Source organism: Cyprinus carpio, chromosome B8 (assembly GCF_018340385.1).
Source record: "Cyprinus carpio isolate SPL01 chromosome B8, ASM1834038v1, whole genome shotgun sequence".
Taxonomy (NCBI): Eukaryota; Metazoa; Chordata; class Actinopteri; order Cypriniformes; family Cyprinidae; genus Cyprinus; species Cyprinus carpio.
The window spans coordinates 12,175,428-12,195,161 of record NC_056604.1 but is presented as its reverse complement, the minus strand read 5'-3'; the positions used below and the strand labels follow the sequence as shown (position 1 = coordinate 12,195,161).

Sequence of the window (19,734 nt, the reverse complement as noted above, 5' to 3'; positions counted from 1 at the left end):
GCATGCAGGGCACATAATTTAATTACTGTCCCTTCCCCTCCACATATTCCAATGCAAACCTGTAGGCTGGAATGATAAAGACCTCCACTCATGATCAGAGTGTGTGAATCAGCTTGTTAACAGCACAGTGGTTTCCCTGTTTAAACACTACTAATGCCACATGCTCTTGATGAAATTATTACATAGATAGAAATAAACATAGATAGAAAGATAATTCCACATCCCACCTTCAAATTCGAATTGCAGTTTAGTGTCCTGTTTGAATTCAATTTAAATTCAGGAATTCTAATTGGAATTTACAAGGCATTCTCAACTCAGTTTTGAATGGCACACACCTATGGTTAATGGAGTGGAGCAACACTGAAAAACTGATACAGATGAAGAAAGCTGACAGGGAAATGGAGGATGATAGCAGGTCCAGGGTTGTGTGAACTGAAGGTCTCAGAAGGGTCACATCCAACTCTTCTCTTTCTGCTCTGAACTGGATGAAAAAGGGAGAGGGAGAAAGGCGAACAGAGAGACCGTGGGCCACAGACTGGACTGATTTCCTGCATGGGGTCATGCCAGGGACAGGTTCAGCCGCCCCACGTTCAGGAAACAAGAGTGGCCACAAAGCCACAGCAAGTGGAGGAGTGAGGGTCAGCCATTTGATGACTTACCAGAAATCCAAAGAGCCGATGGAGAAATGCAGCTGGGCAGAAATCGATGTTTCCTCCTAATATATATAACCTGCAGAGTTTTGGTGACTGGTGTTCAGGTTATTAGGGTCCTTTAATAAAGGACTGATTGTGAACTTTAAACTGAAAAACATTTGGTGTCAAATTTACTTTGAAACCATTTTTTACTCAAAAATGTGTAGTAAATTTTGCTAATAATTAGAAAGAAATGGCAACTAGACACTGAAATAAACTTGAAAATTTGAAGTAGAAAGACTGAAATTATATTTTCATGTAAAACATATTCTAATAGTTGTTGTTTTTTATTTACAACTTCAAAAAAAATGTTTACAGTGTATTTTCCCTTTTAACTTTTAGAAATTTTGAAATTTTAACTCAATTTCAGAATTCAGTCATTTCTCACTCAGATCATATTCAGTTGTAGATTATAATTGGAACTGATAGAAGGAGGAAACCTGCTGCAATCATTCATGCAAGAATTACATGATTTTCTGAACTACATTGTATTCTGAACATATTTTTCCGTCTTCCTTGTACAATGGCCGCTGCATTTGATCAAAAAGGAGGGCATATTCCTTTCTGTACTGCCAGTTGTCATATTGTATAGATAACAGCTAATGAAACAGAGGAGAGCATCAGCTTTTACTCTGCTTTCTTGCAGATGCAAATGATATGGCTGTGGTTGTGTGCATGTCAACTCTGTCAGCACCAAAGTTAAGAGCCCTGGTTCCTAAGGCCATCCAGCCAAACTAAAGTTGATATTTTCTCTAAACGTGTCTTCTGGAGTATATTTTCTCTACAAAGTTTTTATTTCAAGAGCACGCCATCACCTCAGGCTAGAGTGAAATGTTCTCTATGGGATTTCAGCCATTTAACCATGAGCCAGAATCACAAAACCTGGCTGAGGCTACTGGATCATACACAAGAAAAGTGTCCAGGGTGCACTGCATATACAGTATTCGCATTAACAAAGACATATTGAAGCACAGAGAGTAGGGGAGAGCAGGGCTAGTTGTCACACTTTTTACTCCAGTAATTATTTCTCAGGGTGGGTTTATTTTTGAAAGTGAATCAAATTCTGTAGACACAAACCTTAATCTGGGCTGCAGAAAGTTATTGAATAATTCCACTGTTAATGCCCAGGGAAAAACCATACAGTTAATTGAAGAAAGACAGACATTTCACAATCGTTGGGCAGGTGTCACACCCATGGGGTTGGGTGTCACATTTTTTTTATTATTATTATTATTTCATATATACTTATATATTTCTAAAAATATGACAACCAACCTGACATTTATGACTTTTTTGTCCTGACCCCGTCAGGTTTTTGCGTTCACTTACTTAGCCAATATAAATTACACTATTGGAAACTGTCTAATCTGGACGCGATTACGTCTATATTTAGTCATAATGACTGCACTGGATACGGCCTGCGCGACGCGACACAAAAAAATCGTCCTCAGAAAACTGAAGCCCAGTTCTATTTCTGACGCACTCCACGCGCCTTCGCTACTTCTGACGCGAACAATAAAAGATTTTGCAGCGGTCGCTTTGTGGTGTCCAGAATAGACAGCCTCTGTTGCGGCGCGACGCGACACTAGCCTACAACGATCGCGACAGTGTATAAAGTATATGTTGTGGTTTTAAATGGGTTGCTTAAACTTTAAGTTTGAAACCAACATAAAAACCACTGATACAAAACTTTTACATTTGTAGTTGGACTTTTGATTCCAAATCCTGCAATTGGTAAGATATAGGCTATAGGCCTAGGTCTGGGGGGACATTCTTCAAGGCCCAGTCATCTCAATGGCAAATATTGTAACTGAATTCACTTAGCTCATGTGACAACTTGCCCCACAGTATATATAGGCTAGTCATTATTTATTTTTAAATACTTACACATTCTCTCGCAGAATTAAACGAGCATTGTATGGTTTTGAGAATGCATTATCTTCAACTTTCTGCAGTCGCTTACTAAATTCCTCAGATCTCCCACAACATCCTGATCTAAGTCATGTTGTTTATTAATTGTCTTACAAACATGCCACTGCATCTATGAGCAGCAAGCCGGTCATGTCCTTTTGATTAACTTCTGCTTGGTAATTAACGGGGTCCTTCTTATGCCTTTAGGATCACTGAAAGGAAAGGCTAAGATTTTCCTCTCTCTCTTACATCGTCACAGCTTAATGTGGGCTATTTGCTGAAGGGTTTGCGCAAATTCGTTTTTTTCCCCTCTGTATTTTTAACAAATTTAGGCTGGTTTGTGCATTAGTAATTATTTTAGGTTTTATTTTTTCTGAATGTAGTTATGTTTTAAAAAGACAGACTTTTCATATGTTTGCAACAGAATAACAGAATGAGATTTATGTTTGGCTTAGACGAAGAATAGCCTAAGTCAGTGTCACAGAAGTGAGTCAGTATTTGATTTTAGTTTTTAGAAGTAATGCAGTATGCAGTTTGCAGTGCAACAAAACAACTTGTGGGAGGAAGTGATACGATCTCTTCCGTATTCCCAAAGTCTGTTTGCTTGGTGAATTCATCATCGAATGAAACGGTTCTTATGTGGGCTGACCGAAGCAAATGGACTGGATGTTTACACACTTGTCCGTCAGGTTGGCTCCATACGGCCTTGCAGATATCCAAAAAACTGTTAGACATCTTGGAGAGCAGCGCGAGTCGTTTAAGTGCTCTGAGTTTAGAGATCTGTTGCAGAGATTTGAGCTGCCACGTCAATATCAACAGTTTTGAATTTCTTTGATCTCTGGATGTCCAAACTAAAGCAGCTCCACAAAGTTTTATGGAAGCTTTTATTATTATTATTATTTATTTATTTATTTTTTGGATCAATTCTGTGGACAGTCTGCAGTTTGCAGTCTTATTCCTCAAGCGTTTAAGTTAGCAACAAAAAAGTCATTTTTAAAAGGATAATTCTGATAAACGCTTTAACTTTTCTTCTGGACTTTAAATGTATTTTTAAGAACCACAGAGCGAACAGAACAAAATGTAATGCATACAGCAGATTTCTTAAAATTAATTGTTGGTAATTCAAAACTCAAAAACAAGAACTCTATCGTAATACACTGTACATTAGCGAGTTGCTTTATGTATGTTTTGTCTATTATAAGCGTAAAGTTTTGTGCTTTTGCCATAATAGAAGTGGAAATGAGTAGCAGGTGAGTTGGTGATCATCATATTAATGAACTTTAATTAAGAAGATTGCACATTTTCTGTAGCAACTGGATCAAAGTTTGTATATTTTTTTTATTAATGATGCAGTAACCATAAACCAGCTGGTTTCTTTTATCTGGTATAGTTTATATATGTTAGCGTTTTCTAAAATAAAACAAATGTGATGTTTGCTATTAAACTACTTTTAATTAGTTGTGACAGGTTTAGGGCTACATAAGATATATAATCGAAAACTTCCTTTTGACTTAAAATAGCTACAAATAAAAATATAGGCTAACTTTAATGTTGCCTTGTATAAAATAATGACGTTGGTTTGAATTACATATTAATATGTACTACATACATATTAATTAATAAGCATAGAAATATAGAAGAATCTAGAAAATAGGAATAAATATCAATAGCCTATATATTTTTTTTTCCTGTAAAATTCTTAAATCTCAATCAGCGGCAGTTTACTATTTTTGCTGTTGCTCTAGTTCACACGACTGTTTCCTCATGTAAATCCAATTACAGTTGTGCTTATACATTGCATACATCTCGATAATAATAATAAAAAAATACTTCTCCAATATAGAGTAATATCTGAATTATATTTTGTCCGTCTAACTAAAAACCATAATGGCATTTCAGCGGTTGCATATATGATTTAAAGTCATAGGCTGCCTAAAATTCAAAACTTAATTCTGTCTTCGATGTAGCATGATATATCATAATCGGATTCATTCTGGGGATTTTTTAGCCAATGCGCGTTTAAAGGTTGATCCTTGATCCCTGCTTTGATTGAGTTGTGACACGCGTAAAATCCATCAAATTTGGATTCAGTAGACTACTTGGTGATTTCAAGTTAGGCCTATAAGTGCTCAGCCAGTCACAATTACGTGATTTAATCACATTCTCCTATCTCTCATAACAATTTTGTTTTATTAAGAGAAAATGTTTTGGAAGTAAATGGTTAATTGAGAGGAGCCGCACGTGATTGATTTTTGGGCGTATTGAATCAGACCGCTGTCTCTCTCTCTCTCCCTCTCCCAGTTCACGGGTCGTTGTTACTGATCCTCTAAATCCCACCCACTTGAAATGAAAAGGTGGAAAAAAATCGCCATCTCTCTCGCTTATACACTAACTTGTCCAGTGTTAATAGCATCCTGGTTCACTATTTGCGCTCTCGTGCTCGGGACGGGGTGATGGAGACTGAGAGTTGTCTGTCTTTCTCCTCGCCTTCAAACAGGATCACGCCAGAGAATTCACCGGGTTTGGAGCATAATTCCGGCGCGTTCTTTCAGTGTGAAGACCTCCAAAAGTCTCCGCATCTTCCTCTAGCGCATCGACATGAGTTTTTCATGGGACGCTACACTGACGGCGGCTCTGCGGACTTTACGCACGGCATCAGCACTACAACTCCCCGCGCCTCGCCTGGAAAGCATACGAAGTATTTGGAGAATATGAACCAGGACCAAAAACCTTCGATTACTGAGAAGAACTCGTCATTTTATGAGGCTAACTCTGACGGTAAGTGGACACTAGTTCAGTAGTTGAATCCCAGAAACGTCCAGACAGTAAACGATAGGCTACTGGTCTTAATAACAACAAAAGCCTAATAATGGCATCATCATCATAATAATAATTATCAAAAGCCGTTTACACAATTTTTTAATAGGCTACTCCACCTGAGAGGCCCAAAACAACCAGTAGCTAGGAATGTGACTAAAAATCAGTAATATTTTTCATTTACGCATAATTTGTTGAAACGGATATATGGCAACTGGAAATGTAAATAGCCTATCATTACCTTTACACTTAAAATTATGTCACAGCAAGAAAAGTGGTGTTATTTGTGCTGATTAGAGATAGGCTAGATTAAGTCATTTTAAATAATGTATTTATTTAGACTATTAAATTAGTTTTTTCGGTTAATCAGTATTTCGTTCGATCTGGAATCCCACTTGTTAAACACTTTTGAAATGGCCTGTACCTATGAACTTTTTTCATTTCTCCAAAGAACCTCCAAATAATCTAACTGCATTATATACAAGTACATATGAACTTTTTTTAATTCCATATATACCTACATGATGTTCACGATGTTAAAGTGAGATGTGTATTCGTTGTTCAAAGATGTTTTTTAAATAACCACAAAATAAAACGTTATTTTTATGACACATTTTATTTACACTTTAGCTACTTAAAGTGGTTTTGTTAGGCTTCAAAACTATCTTTTTTTCTAATCACAAACTTTTGGTATAATTGATCTCAAATAGCTTAGCTAATAGGTTAATGTTTATATCATTTTGGTTTTAAAATAATTAACTCTACATAAGTTATTATAATGAGTTATAAATAAGTCATATAGTTAAAGTAAAATAAAAGAACACTTTATTTAACCTTTTTTTTTTAAACCAGGTAAGTCAGTTAAGAACGGGTTCTTACTTTCAATAACAGCCTGTTTTGAAAGTTATTATTAATATTATTTTATAACAGCTGAATTGTTCATGTTGCTAGAGCTGCGACTTTTAGCCTGCTTACAGTATCCAAAGCGCTTTTCGTCCTCACACTTTCCCAAATCATAATATAAAAAACGCATTTTTAAAGTTCTAGCATAATTATTTTTGAGGTTCAAAACTTTTTGTAGCCTATTGTTGTGATTTAACGTTTTCTTTCCTCATACAGCTGGAACAATTTATTTCAACCGCATGTCTCAATTTATATTGCAGGCCTAATCATAAAATATTGGGATGTTTAGGCCTAATACTCAGAAACGATATCGTCAGATAGACCAACAGCATTCAAATCTATCGCCATGGATTTGCGTGCGCGGTTTTGAGGCCTTTTATGGCCATTCTTGTTTGCGTTTAAATGCTTTACTTTTTTGTCACAAGTTCTATATTCGAACATTGATGTTGGATTCTAAATTCGTTTAATTTATAAACGATTATGTCGATATTCAAGTTTACATTTCCAAAATAACTTATTTATTTTAAGATCACGAGACGTGCACATGTTGAGGCAGTTCTTCAACTTTTTAATTGGGGACCTCACCTCATGGGGCTTATGGGGTGTGCCAAACAAATATAGCCTAGATTTTATTGGTGGGAACGAACTAGTGTTGAAGACAACACTTTAATAATAAGAGGCCTGTTTTGTCTTTTAGCTTACTGTGCTATAAGAAGGAAGAAATGCAAGGTCATTTCTGCCATATGTGCCGGAGTTACAGCGTCGAACTTGTTTGCGATGCATCATTCATTGCACTTATACATTATAGCCTATTTTTTGAAAGACCCTTTTTGTCATGTTCACAATCATTTTTAAAACTTCATCTTTAATTTATCGCTCTTTCGAAGGGCAATGGAGACATTTTGTGAGATATTTAACTATAATAAAATGAAATAGTAAAGTGTTGTTCTTTAGTGTTCTTGATAAGATATACATACAGTATATAACTATCTGTTCCTAAAAGCATTTTATATATATATATATATATATATATATATATATATATATATATATATATATATATATATATATATATATATATATATATATATATATATATATATATATATATATTATTATTATTATTATTATTATTATTATATTTTTAGTACTGTTGAAGAGATCAAATATAATAATGCTATCACTTGAAAGTTATGGAGCTCTAGTAAATGGTTTCCTCTGTTTTGGTGAAAATTAAATTAGGAAAACCATAATTCATTTCTGCCACTTAATCACTAAGCAAAGACAGACACTGAGCTTTAAAGCAAACTGCCTGGGGATTTTTATGACCCACGGTCAGATGTTTTTAATATCTACAGAAACATCTAAATTATAATTTCACTCTAATTCAGATGGATTACAGTGGAGGTCTTGAGAGGAAAACAAACAGCACTATCATTGTCAAACAGTACTATAGTTCTAGATGTGCCTATTAAAAACTATAAATATAATGATTGTTTTTTATGTCTCAAGAACAAGGCTTTGACTCTTGTATGCATTTGAACTAATTAAAGCAATTATTTAGTCAATATATTTGACCTTGATGATCATGGTTTGAAACAATATCATCATTATGCACTGAATGAATCACTCTTGTTCAATGACATACTCAAGCAGAAATTTCAATAAGATTTGAAAAAGAGTATCCAACTACACTGAGAAATGTGATTTGCTTTCTTTTCCATGAAAATTAGGGATACACTTATTTGATAACAAGTAAAAATTGCAACATAGAAAAGTCATAAAAATGTTCTATTTTAGATAGAAGTACTCATGAAAGAAAAAACAGCCTCTTGTAAAGGACTGTGACTGGTTTATTCCTTTTAAAATAGTTCTTCCCATCCTTTATATTCTCCTGAGAAAAGCAAACACGTCCTGTTTGAATGATGTTTATTATTAAAGTGATTATAGCAGAACTTTTTTTTGTCAAAATTCCTTCACTTCTTACAACCTTTTAACCTGTCATATCATAATAGCTATGGATTTTGTAATGACATGCATTTTATTGTACTATTCAAGCAAGCATTTAAGCTTACAAAAATGGATTTTTAACTCAAGCCATTCAATCTCAAGTTTCAAGCTTAATCAAAACAGTAAGCTCTGCTGACAGTGTGTTATTATCCTTTTTAAAGTTTGTGGAATACTCAAAAGTAGACTGAATATTTCAAATAGAAAATGTTGCAATGTTGGTTAAATGGTCTACTATTTAAAATAAACCGCTAAAATATTTTTTTGTTTTATGTGCATGTTGCATACCATTATTTCAGGATAATCGGGAAGTACATTACATATCTACTGATGATGAACAAAGCTTCTATGGTTTACAGTAACATACAGTGATTGCTATGAATTTTTCACAGATCAAAAATATGTTTTATTGTTTATTTTTTAGCAAAGCTATATTTAAGGAATCAAAGTTGTGCTGCTTCATATGGAAACCTGCAATATAATGTGTATTAATTTAACTCGTAAACATTATAATTCTATTTCCTAATTAAAACTCATATATTTGACATGCGTTTGTGGTTAGTCTGAGGTCGTTAAGCCCTGCAGCTAAATCAGGTGAGAAGGAAAAATATTCAGGCTGTACATAAAAAAGCCATTAACTGCAGTTTAGAACACAAGAAAAGCACTGTACTTAAAGAGAAAATGATGTTTAATTAGCCTGGGCACAGTATTTATATTTGCTTATTAGAAACTAAATCTCATTCTGTCTTGGTGTCAGCAGGAGATAAGACCATACCCAAGACCCTTGGATATCCTGCTCTAGACTCGGAGTGTTGTGGAAAACTGAAAGAGCCGTCTAATGGGTTGCCTGGAGACTCCATCGCTGACTCCATCGACCTGTCATGCAAGAACAAGAAGCGGAGAAACCGAACAACTTTCAGCACCTTTCAGCTGGAGGAGCTGGAGAAGGTCTTTCAGAAAACACATTACCCAGATGTGTATGCACGGGAACAGCTGGCACTGAGGACGGAGCTCACGGAGGCAAGAGTGCAGGTGTGTTAGACTCCACCTCCTGGGACAGGCTATTAGTTATAAGATCAATGTAAGATTAAATATATATATAATTCTGTCTATGATCTTATTTTTACAAAGGCTGCATTATTTGATGAATCTTCAGCAGCCATAAGTCCAGTATTCAGTGTCACATGATGTTTCAGAAATCATTCTAATAGGCTGTAATTATATTTAGTGCTCAATAAATATTTCTTGTTAAAAAAATTGTGCTACTTAATATAAAGTTCAAAAGAACTTTTATTTGAAATATTTTTTTGGTAACATTGTAAAAGTCCTTAGAGATCAATTGGATGTGGATTTGTTGATTTGCTTATTGATTAATTGAAAATAAACTTATGTAATTTATAATAGGAATAAAACATCTGGTTTCAAATGCAGCAACATACACTATTTTATTTTATTTTTTTTTCACAGATTTAAATGCTTTCAGTAATATTAAAGTTCCTTATCGATTAGATTAAATATATTGAAAGGCAGAGTGTTCCATTTTGAGAGGGCCTATATTTATATCACTCAATAATTAAGTTCAGCATATGGATATTCTTTCTCCAGGTGTGGTTCCAAAACAGACGGGCCAAATGGAGGAAAAGAGAACGTTACGGGAAGATGCAAGAGGTGCGAAACCACTTTGCTGCCACATATGATATCTCCCTTCTCCCTCGCTCCGACTCATACCAGGTACACACGCAAATACACAAACATAGAAACACATAAGCATAAGAGAGCATAAGACAGAGCTTGAGAACAAAAATGTAGCTTTTGTCTATGATTTCAACACACACAGGGGAGTAGCTTTGGTTTGGCTGGAGACATAATGGACATTATAATGATTTATATTTGTTGTCAGAAACACAGACTCAATTTAGTTTTATATTGTATGTTAGTGTAATGCCATGTGGCACAGGCTAGCATTAAACATATTTAATTTGTATACATGTTAATTAAATGTAAAAAGATTCTAAAAATGATTTTTAAACAGATGCAAAATAACCTATGGCCAAGCAGTGTGGGAACGGGAGGCTCCGGCGGGGCGGCCAGTGGTTGTGTTCTGGGAGCGGAAAACATGGCATCGTCCTGTATGAGCCCTTACCCCCATCCTCACGGCAACCTGCCCGGGCTCATGGGTATGTCTGCATCTCCAGGCCATCCTCATCATCATCATCATCATCATCATCACCCGCCCCACCATCCTAGCATTAATGGGATATACTCACTCCATGGCTTCCCAGGAAGCCTGGGGGCCCATTCCTTTGAGCCCGGACCAGAGTCTGAATACAAGCCCTCAGGCCTGGTGGCCCTGCGCATGAAAACCAAAGACCCCGGGAGCCTGTTATCCTGGCCGACATGACCGTGCAGCTGCAACTGCGATTGTGATGACATCACTGAGCCAACAAACAGTTAGCATGCCTGCACACAACTGAAAGACACTTTTTTAACGCTCAATGTACACATCTCTTTTTTTGCAGGCTTCCAGATGTTTTCACTGCAAGGATACATTTGATGTTTTGTTTTGTTTTTTGTCTTGATCTGTTTCCCTGTTGAAGCATCTCATTTGTTTGTGTGCTTGCTGAAATTCTAATGGGCTTTGCACACAACTTGCCTTAATATAAAATTCTTCCTGGGATACTTAAATTGTAAAAATGACATAATGTTAATTACCAAAGAGGATATGCAACATGTTTATTTAAGTATGTTAATGTTAATCTCATAGTTTCAGTGTATGCAGTGGTTTAGCCCCATTATGTATATATGTATTCCCAGTCAATAAATGATTTTACATTTTCCGGATTTGTGCATTCAAATACGTCACCACAAAAAAACAGCAAATAAATGTGTACTTCTGGTAAACCATGGCAGGAATTAAGTATCACTGCATATAGATTACATTTTGTGTTGCTGATTGCTTATGGATTTCTTATTTTAATTAAGGATACATGATATTTTGGAATCATATTGGCTGATATAACAGTTTGCTTTATTTAACGGCTTTGGTCTGTGTTAAATATCAACTTGTTCAAGCCCATTTCTCAAATTTTTACATTTAGCTTAACTTAGCTATTATCTAACACTCACTTAAAGACACTTTTTAAAAACACTAATAACTTAATAACACTGTTAAATGTACTTTTTAGAATGACCAGACACTTTGTGCATTTAAAATAATTAATTTTTGTATTTATGGTATTATTTTTCACTTATTTATATAGAATTGTACACAAGTTTAATACCAAAATATTTTTGGTATTCTACATGAATTTAAATATTCATGCATACCTAATTCTAATCTTGAATAATATCCGGAATATGCGGTTTTACTATAACACAGATAATTGTACAGGCTCAGGCAACTTTGGGATCCATATGAACATCTCATAAAAATGATAATGCAACAAAAATATTTTGTGTGCCGATTTCTTAAGGCTAGTATACACACTTTTTTTTTTTTTACTTGAGAGAGAGCATGGCTGTCTAATGTGTAATTTTAAATGTATGTTTTGCTGTAGGCCGGCTGTAAAGGCTGTCAAATGTCACCTGATACACCAGCAGATTGTGACAGCCCTGTTAATACAAAACCAACTAAAGTGACCACAAACCCCTCACTCTCAGAATGATGACAGATTCCAGGGTTTTTTTCTGTCATACCCATCAACCTTAGGTCTGGGGTCTGACAGCTGGACAGAACCACAAAGAATAATGAATTATGAATCAACTTACATGTTATGCTACTGTTTAATTCAAGAGTCTTTGACAAAAATCTAAATATTAATGTGACAAGCATTGCAGACACCATGTTTCTGAAGCTGGTTATGTGGTATATGGTTTGAAATGCACCTGGACTTCAATAACTAATCAAACTAGTTAAATTCGAATTCTGCCTGGTGAAAACCTACATATTTTTGAACATTCAATTCCTGTGACATTGACTTTTAATGACAAATATGTCCGTCATAGAAACGGCTTCTAAAGAACAACAAGCATTCTAAATTCTGTTTCTGAGACAACTCAATGTCAGTATACAGTCGATCGTGTTTGGTGTGTTTTTGGAATCCCAATCCTGTGGGAAATAGCTGAAGTTAAAGTGTTCTGTTGATACAAGTGCCAAACAGCCTTGAGGAGGGCAGTTCTGTGACCCAGCCATGGGACCGGTGTGGGTTTTTCAGCTCCATCTGGGTTTAATGACTGCATGCCAATCCTGCCAGGCACTCTTTCAGGGTGATTCACTTAATTTAGATGACACATAAGACGAAATTGCTGGAGATGAAAAAAGCTGCAGTGACAGGATTTTCAAAGCTTCTCTCATTTTCCTAATTCTCAAAATGGGAACAGCTTGACAGTTGCTTTGGGGCAAGCATTTCCTGCTGCTTCTTTCCTTTGTGCATCGAGGATGACAGAAACGCTGGATCACATTAAGTGCCAGTTTGGCGGACCGTGCCGTGTTTTGGAGAGAGTTGACATGTGGTTCCAATAGAGGATAGAAAGGGAGGCTGACAGAAACTCTCTCCACACCCACAGCTTCGAATTCCAGCCTGATCTTTCAAGAAAGTGGAGCCAGCTCCAGCTACACATGCAAACTGATTAAATCCCAGATTAAAGGATGCGATAAACAAATACAGTTCAGGAATACAAGAGAAGCGTTACTAAATAGAAGTGAACTACAATGAAACAGATGGGATGAAAAATTTACAAAGAGAGTGCAGTGAATAAAAAATATTGACCCGCGGAAGGCCTGTTGCAGGAAAATTAGGCCATATTTGAATTACATTTGGCAGTAAATAAACTATACTTGAATAAATAAAAATTACATAATGTGCTAGCTTCTGCATTTCTGCCTTTAAACTTTATTTGTATTAGACAGAATGGCTAATATGTTAATATGTTTGCTTGCTGACACACACACAAGTAATTGTGAAGCTAAAGCACTTTTTGCATGTACTTCCGGATTAAAGCGTCTGGTCGTTGTCTTAAATATAAATATATTCCTTTAGCAGGCTACTATTTAACTGTGTCCTTTTACATATCATTTTTATTATCTTTTCGCAGACAAAATATATTCCGACTGTTCTGAAAATTTGTATTATTTAAAATGCATTCATTATTATAATGGGGAACCTCGCTGGGAATGCTAAATCAACACTGAACCGACATGGTAAAAAAGCTGTTCTTCACGTTTACACTAACGTGACCCTTCCCTTCACCTCAGTGGAACAGGCAAACATCACCATCTGTTGGACATAAAGTGAACTTGTTCTTAGTGTTATTTATTTAACCACTTACAATTTATAATTCACTTACATTCTTAATTTAAATGAAATGTGAGGTGGAATTCCCAGTCTTTAGTATGAACTAAAAGCATCAACACTTTTTTATTTAAAAATTATATATTTTTTTCCTGCATGATTTGTGGATTTATCATGTTGAGAAAAATATCGCATAGAGTGCAGAAGCAGATATAATATTTTCAGTGCATGTCCTCACAACTTAAGAGAAGATTAGTTATATGCCACCTCTCCTGTGTCTATGGTAAATATTTGGCGTTGGAAGCTAAAATGGTGTACACCGACACTGGGCGCTGTATGGGAGGGCTTGATTGACAGGCAGAGCGACCAATGGCGTTGACGTTTCTCAGAGATTCAAACCAATCAAAGTCGACGGGCGGGTCGTGTTTTAGTCTTGACAAGATGGCGTATGCGGTTGTTTTGCCGCAGGGACACTAAACAAATCATACAGTTTCTCGTGTAAATTCGTTGACATTGCAGTAACATAACTGTTAAAAAGTGTTTTGTTAGGCGCGCAAAGCCAGAGGACATCTAACATGAAAGGGAAAGAGCGGTCGCCGGTGAAAAAGCGTTCAAGGGCCTTGGATGATATACGAGACAGGGGAGGAAGCCATCCGACCAGTAAGAAAATGGGGGTTATCTCAATCTCTGGCGGTGGAAGCAACAACGGCAATAGTTCGTCTAAAAGCGAAGGGGGTTCTGCACGACGGGGGCTGATCGGGGATAAACGAGACGGACGGGATTTTGACGGACATGTCTCCAGTCGAACTGGAAATAACCACGGTTACACCAGCCCTGTTGCGAGCTCGAGCGGCAAGAATCACGCCTCGAGCCTGTCCTTAGAGGCGGCCGCGCGCACCAACTCGCGCGGAGAGTCGCGCGCCCCGCTTCCCACAAACGAAAGTGAGTACAAAACTTTAAAAATCAGCGAGCTCGGCTCCCAGCTGAGTGACGAGGAAATCGAGGACGGCCTCTTTCACGAATTCAAAAAATTTGGCGACGTGAGTGTTAAAATCAGCCGAGTCAACGACGAGAGAATTGCATTCGTCAACTTCAGGAGACCGGATGATGCCAGAGCGGCGAAGCACGCGCGAGGCCGGCTCGTGCTCTACGACCGTCCTTTGAAGATTGAGGCGGTCTACTTGAATAGGAGGAGAAGTCGATCTCCTGTAGATAAGGACCATTTCTCTGTCGTTGCAGGCCACAGACATTTGCATACCCAGAGGCCGCTCTCTCCAACCGGTCTGGGTTACAGAGACTACCGGTTACAGCAGTTAGCGCTGGGTCGGCTTCCTCCTCCCCCACCCCCGCCGTTACCGAGAGAGCTTGAGAGAGAAAGAGAGTTCGCCTTTTATGAAGCCAGGGCGCGGCCTGCGTACATCGCGGAGCGGGCCGCTCCTTTCCGCGAGGAGGACTTTATCTCCCCCGAGGATGACCAGAGAGCCAACCGCACACTGTTTTTGGGTAATTTGGATATTACTGTAACTGAAAATGACTTGAGGAGAGCTTTTGAACGATTTGGTACCATCACAGAGGTGGACATTAAAAGACCCTCTCGGGGCCAGAGCAGCACCTATGGCTTTCTTAAATTTGAAAACTTGGACATGGCCCATAGAGCAAAAATGAGCATGTCTGGGAAAGTCGTGGGCCGAAATCCCATAAAAATTGGCTATGGCAAAGCCACCCCCACCACACGCTTATGGGTGGGCGGTCTTGGACCTTGGGTGCCTCTCACTGCATTAGCCAGGGAGTTTGACCGCTTCGGGACTATCAGGACTATAGACTACAGAAAAGGAGACACCTGGGCTTATATTCAGTATGAAAGCCTGGACGCCGCTCAGGCGGCCTGCACACACATGCGTGGATTTCCTCTCGGAGGTCCCGACAGGAGGCTGAGGGTGGACTTTGCTGACACGGAGCACCGCTACCAGCAGCAGTTCTTGCAGCCCCTCCCTTTGCAACACTATGAAATCGTGGCTGAGTCTTTCGTCCATCGTGCCACGCCCGAGGCCATCAGGGTCCGAGAACGGACTCCCCCACCGCTGCACTTCAGAGAACGAGAACTGTATGCTGGGGCTGAATGGCCTGCGCCTGCCATTCGTGAACGTGTACGAACTCCTGCCTTCGAGCCCCTTGAACACTTGGAGCGCGAGCGACGGCGAGAGGCGTGGTCACTGGAGCGGGAGCTGCCGGGCAGGGACGCTGCACGCAAGCGGCGGCTCATGGAGGACGGGAGACATCTGGAATGTTCACCTGACAGCAGCAGCGAGTGGGCGGCCCGGCGTCGCAGACCGCCATCCCTCGAGGGCAGCCCAGGAGGGAGCAGTCGAGATGGACGATTCAGCGACTCCGAGCGCCCAGCGAGAGCAGACCGGGTGTCCCCTGCACGAGAGAGCCGCAACAGCCTTGACCGAGGCCCTGGTGAAAAGCGCATCAAAAACAGCACCCTCTCAGAGTCCAGTGTTGGTGTGAGCCCTGCGGAGAGAAAGCGCAAAGCGGCCGATTCGGCTAAAGGTGCCTCCAAAAGAGACCGATCTGAGAGCAGCTCCAAAAGCAGCCAGGCTTCAAAGCAGGACGCAGGGGGCAAGCTGAGCATGCCCTGGAATGGCATGCTGCTCCTAAAAAACAGTAACTTCCCAGCCAGCATGCACCTCTTGGAGGGGGACCTGAGCGTCGCCAACAGTCTCCTCATCGACGGCAGCACGGGTGGTAAAGTCACACAGCTGCGCATTACACAACGCCTTCGCCTAGACCAGCCTAAGATCGACGAAGTGTCTCGGCGCATCAAAGTCGCAGGCCCAGGTGGGTATGCGGTTCTACTGGCGGTTCCGGGCAGCTCCGAGGAGGCTTCATCTTCGGACCCAGCAGCGTCGACGCAGAGGCCCCTGCGCAACTTAGTCTCGTACCTGAAGCAAAAGCAGGCCGCTGGGGTCATCAGTTTACCCGTCGGGGGCAGTAGAGATAAGGACAACACTGGGGTCCTGCACGCATTTCCACCATGTGATTTCTCTCAGCAGTTCTTAGATTCTTCTGCGAAAGCTCTTGCCAAAACGGAAGAGGACTTCCTGGTCATGATCATTGTGCGAGGAGCATCTTAACAATCATAATGCACACAAGTGTTGTTAAATGCAAGCTTCTCTAAATGTCTCTTAATTGCATGCTCTCTAAAGCAGAAGTGGTACTAGAGTAAAGGGCAGATGTTATTACTTGCTCTGCCAAACATGTGCAAAAAAAAAAAGAAGAGAGAGAGAAAAAGGCCCATTCTTATAGAAAAGTTTAGCTCTATAGCAATATATTTGATTTAATTTGCAATTTATTCAGAGATCTAGTTTGTGATAAGTTGTACCCTGCATAAAAGAATGAATGATATTGGGAATATTAGAATAGGAATTTAATTTGCTATTGGTCATTAAACGCTGTCTAGTGCCAACACTTCCTATCAACATGTATTTCAGTCAGATTCCAAACAGTCATCCCTGTACGAAATCCTTTTTGTGAATGTTCATGTTCATGATTATCAATTAATCTGATTTAATGGGAATCTGGTTTATGTGTCTTGATGCTTTGAACAATCATTCAGTAATGGGGAGTGTAATATAGATATATAGTCCTGTAGGCCACTAAATCAGGCAGAATATTTTGCTCCGTGAACTGCATGTTGATGCTAGTGTTGTACAGTAAGCCCTTGCAGAGGTTTAATATATGTAGCCAAAAATGTCATCAGTGTTATATCGATTGATACAGGCTGCATTTTTAACACCCCTTTATCACATTAAAAATAATTTGTGAAGAGCTTTTGATTATAAATGTAGATATTTCTAAGCCCTTCTTAGAACAAAGCATAACATCAAAGCTTTCAGTTTGTTTAAAAATGAAAAAGGTGTTCTGACATACTGTTTTCATATTTTTTGGGTTACATTTGAAAGGTTTTGAATGAAGCATAATTGTCATTTCAAAGTGGGATAGAGTGAAATGTCTCCATTTAAATTATATGGGTCTCAGATAGTTACTTTGATTGCATAAGGTGGTTTTAATTTACCCCCCCCCCCCCAAAGGACTGTCATAATTTCGCAGGTAAAACCTATTTACAGTGATATTGTTAATAATGGTATTCTTATGAAGGTCTCTTTATAAAGCTAAAGAAAAGAGGTGCATTTGCCACAAAAACAGAATTTTTCCATTCATCAATGTAAAGTGCATGTGTCCTATAATGTGATATTGTCATAATCACCCGTAAATGGCTAGATGTGCCATGTGGATACCACTAAGAAATTAAGGTGTATAACAAATGTAACAAAAAAAATCAAGCCCAGACATTTGTACAAGAAATAGAGACTTGATGCCCTAAAGATTTGTATCCTGTGCAACTGTAAGACAGTCCTACGTTTTATTTCATTGACATACTTTTAGTTGACAATATAGACGTACATTTAAGTATGTTTTTAGTTTGAAATGTTTCACAATGTTGTGGTTCTTAGGTGTCATTGTTTGAATGGTTTTAAAATGGCAGTCTACACTTTTCTCTAAAATCCCGAAGAAGTATAAATTTGTGTTCTTAGTCTGTTTAGCAAATTGCAGTGTACTGATCTTAAGCATAACTAACATCTTTTCATGTAAGACATTTCTATTCTCACTAAATTGTGTTTTAAAAGTTGATTGCTTGGTGATTTCACAACATAACAGCTGTTTGTGTACATGAATAAATGGACATACTGTACGTTCAGTCCCGGCCACACAGGACAGGACAGGAAATGGACCGTTCCACAAGTGGACTTCACATGGCTGGAAGCAGAAATTATTGTTTGAAATGATTCAGGAGCCCTTTGGATGCACAAGGGCAAGAGCTTTCCAATTAGTGTTAGTGTACTCTCACTGAGAGCATCTTCCTGCTTGTGTAATTGTTTTTTTTTTTTTTTTGTGCTTACAGTTCCCGTATTTAAACGGAAATAATGACACTCTTGATTTGTGCTGTGTTTACCTAATTTCTTGAATTGGGGGAGAAAGAGGAAGCGGTCACTCACTCGTTGCACAGCTTCTGACGTGGCTGTTTGTACACACACAAAAAGTGCACTGGCCCCTCATTTGATTATATCACGCTATCAATAAATTGTTTCATTTGAGGGAGAAAATGTTTATTCGTTGGAAATCAATTGAAGAACGCCTGCCGCTGCTTTTTTCGGTTGTGTTTCGGGAGGAATTGTTGCTCAATTGCTTGTTTCTGCTCAGGAAAGAGAAATTCTCCTCCGGGATCAGTCATGGCAGTGAGAGCGAAGGGCAAGAGAGGCTCGATGTTGTTGTTGATCTGTGTTTTCCACCCTTGTGTCCTGGAGTTGCCCCACGTGCTAAGTAACCTGAGGGCGCTGCAGCCCCCAACCCTCACACAGATCAGGGAGAAGGGGGCCGTTCTGCTGAGCTTTGAGAATGAGTGGAGAGATGATGTTTGCGCAGACCTTCACCTTAACTGAAATCTTTCGATTCTCCCAGGCTGTATGTGTCCTTCATCTGGAAGTATCCAGTCTTGCTGTAACCGGTCCGGCCATACTATGCATTGCCAGCACAAACCTCAAATCAGTGCTTTCCAGTTCAGAGGAGCAGGCGTTTGTTTATCCCATCCTTTGATTTCGTCCAATATGATTTTGTTTGGCTCCATTGAAAATCAGTGAAGGAAGAGGATTTAGAAAAGCCAAAAGCATTTTAGCCTTTAACTCAAATCAAGTTTTGATAGTTTCTTAAATGTTTATTTTCCGAAAGAGAAAACGGTGACCGGTACGTGGTAAATTGACCCTTCATTGTGAAGAACCCCTGAAAGAAAACATGCTGCCCATGTGAACTCCACCCAGAGTTAACCTGGAGTTTGCTTGCCAGGAGCCTCATCAGGAGGAAGAAAATGAACTTCCCTTAGTCAGCTGCATCACTTGACCAGCAGCTCGTTCAGGCCTCTGACGCCAGGATCCAGACCAGTCCTCTGGTGTGGCTGGTGAGTAGGGAGTATTTGCTTTATACCAGGTCTTTAGACTTTAGAAGTCTACATGGTGCAGGTAAGTGTCAGTTAAGCAAATACATTAGAACATTGC

The 19,734-nt window shown here is 38.8% G+C and overlaps 2 protein-coding genes across 2 annotated transcripts; both read left to right on the top strand.

The window, feature by feature from the left end:
* Nucleotides 1-4,967: 4,967 nt before the first annotated feature.
* On the top strand, nucleotides 4,968-11,160 carry LOC109094725 (homeobox protein aristaless-like 3). Its single transcript, XM_019108439.2, has 4 exons — nucleotides 4,968-5,381; nucleotides 9,091-9,362; nucleotides 9,936-10,061; nucleotides 10,363-11,160. The coding sequence occupies exons 1-4, from the start codon at nucleotides 5,057-5,059 to the stop codon at nucleotides 10,729-10,731; spliced, it is 1,092 nt and encodes a 363-aa protein (XP_018963984.1). The 5' UTR covers nucleotides 4,968-5,056; the 3' UTR covers nucleotides 10,732-11,160.
* A 2,876-nt stretch (nucleotides 11,161-14,036) lies between these two features.
* Nucleotides 14,037-18,784, top strand: LOC109094616 (RNA-binding protein 15-like). Its single transcript, XM_042729725.1, has one exon. It carries the CDS (start codon nucleotides 14,197-14,199, stop codon nucleotides 16,756-16,758), a length of 2,562 nt encoding a protein of 853 aa, XP_042585659.1. The 5' UTR covers nucleotides 14,037-14,196; the 3' UTR covers nucleotides 16,759-18,784.
* The last annotated feature ends 950 nt before the right edge of the window (nucleotides 18,785-19,734 follow it).

Bases quoted from the DNA above. Each gene is read 5' to 3' on its own strand.
- LOC109094725 (XM_019108439.2), top strand. From the start codon at position 5,057: ATGGAGACTGAGAGTTGTCTGTCTTTCTCCTCGCCTTCAAACAGGATC. The intron at 5,382-9,090 runs GTAAGTGGACAC...TGGTGTCAGCAG, and splicing joins TTATGAGGCTAACTCTGACG to GAGATAAGACCATACCCAAG. The intron at 9,363-9,935 runs GTGTGTTAGACT...TTCTTTCTCCAG, and splicing joins TCACGGAGGCAAGAGTGCAG to GTGTGGTTCCAAAACAGACG.
- LOC109094616 (XM_042729725.1), top strand. From the start codon at position 14,197: ATGAAAGGGAAAGAGCGGTCGCCGGTGAAAAAGCGTTCAAGGGCCTTG.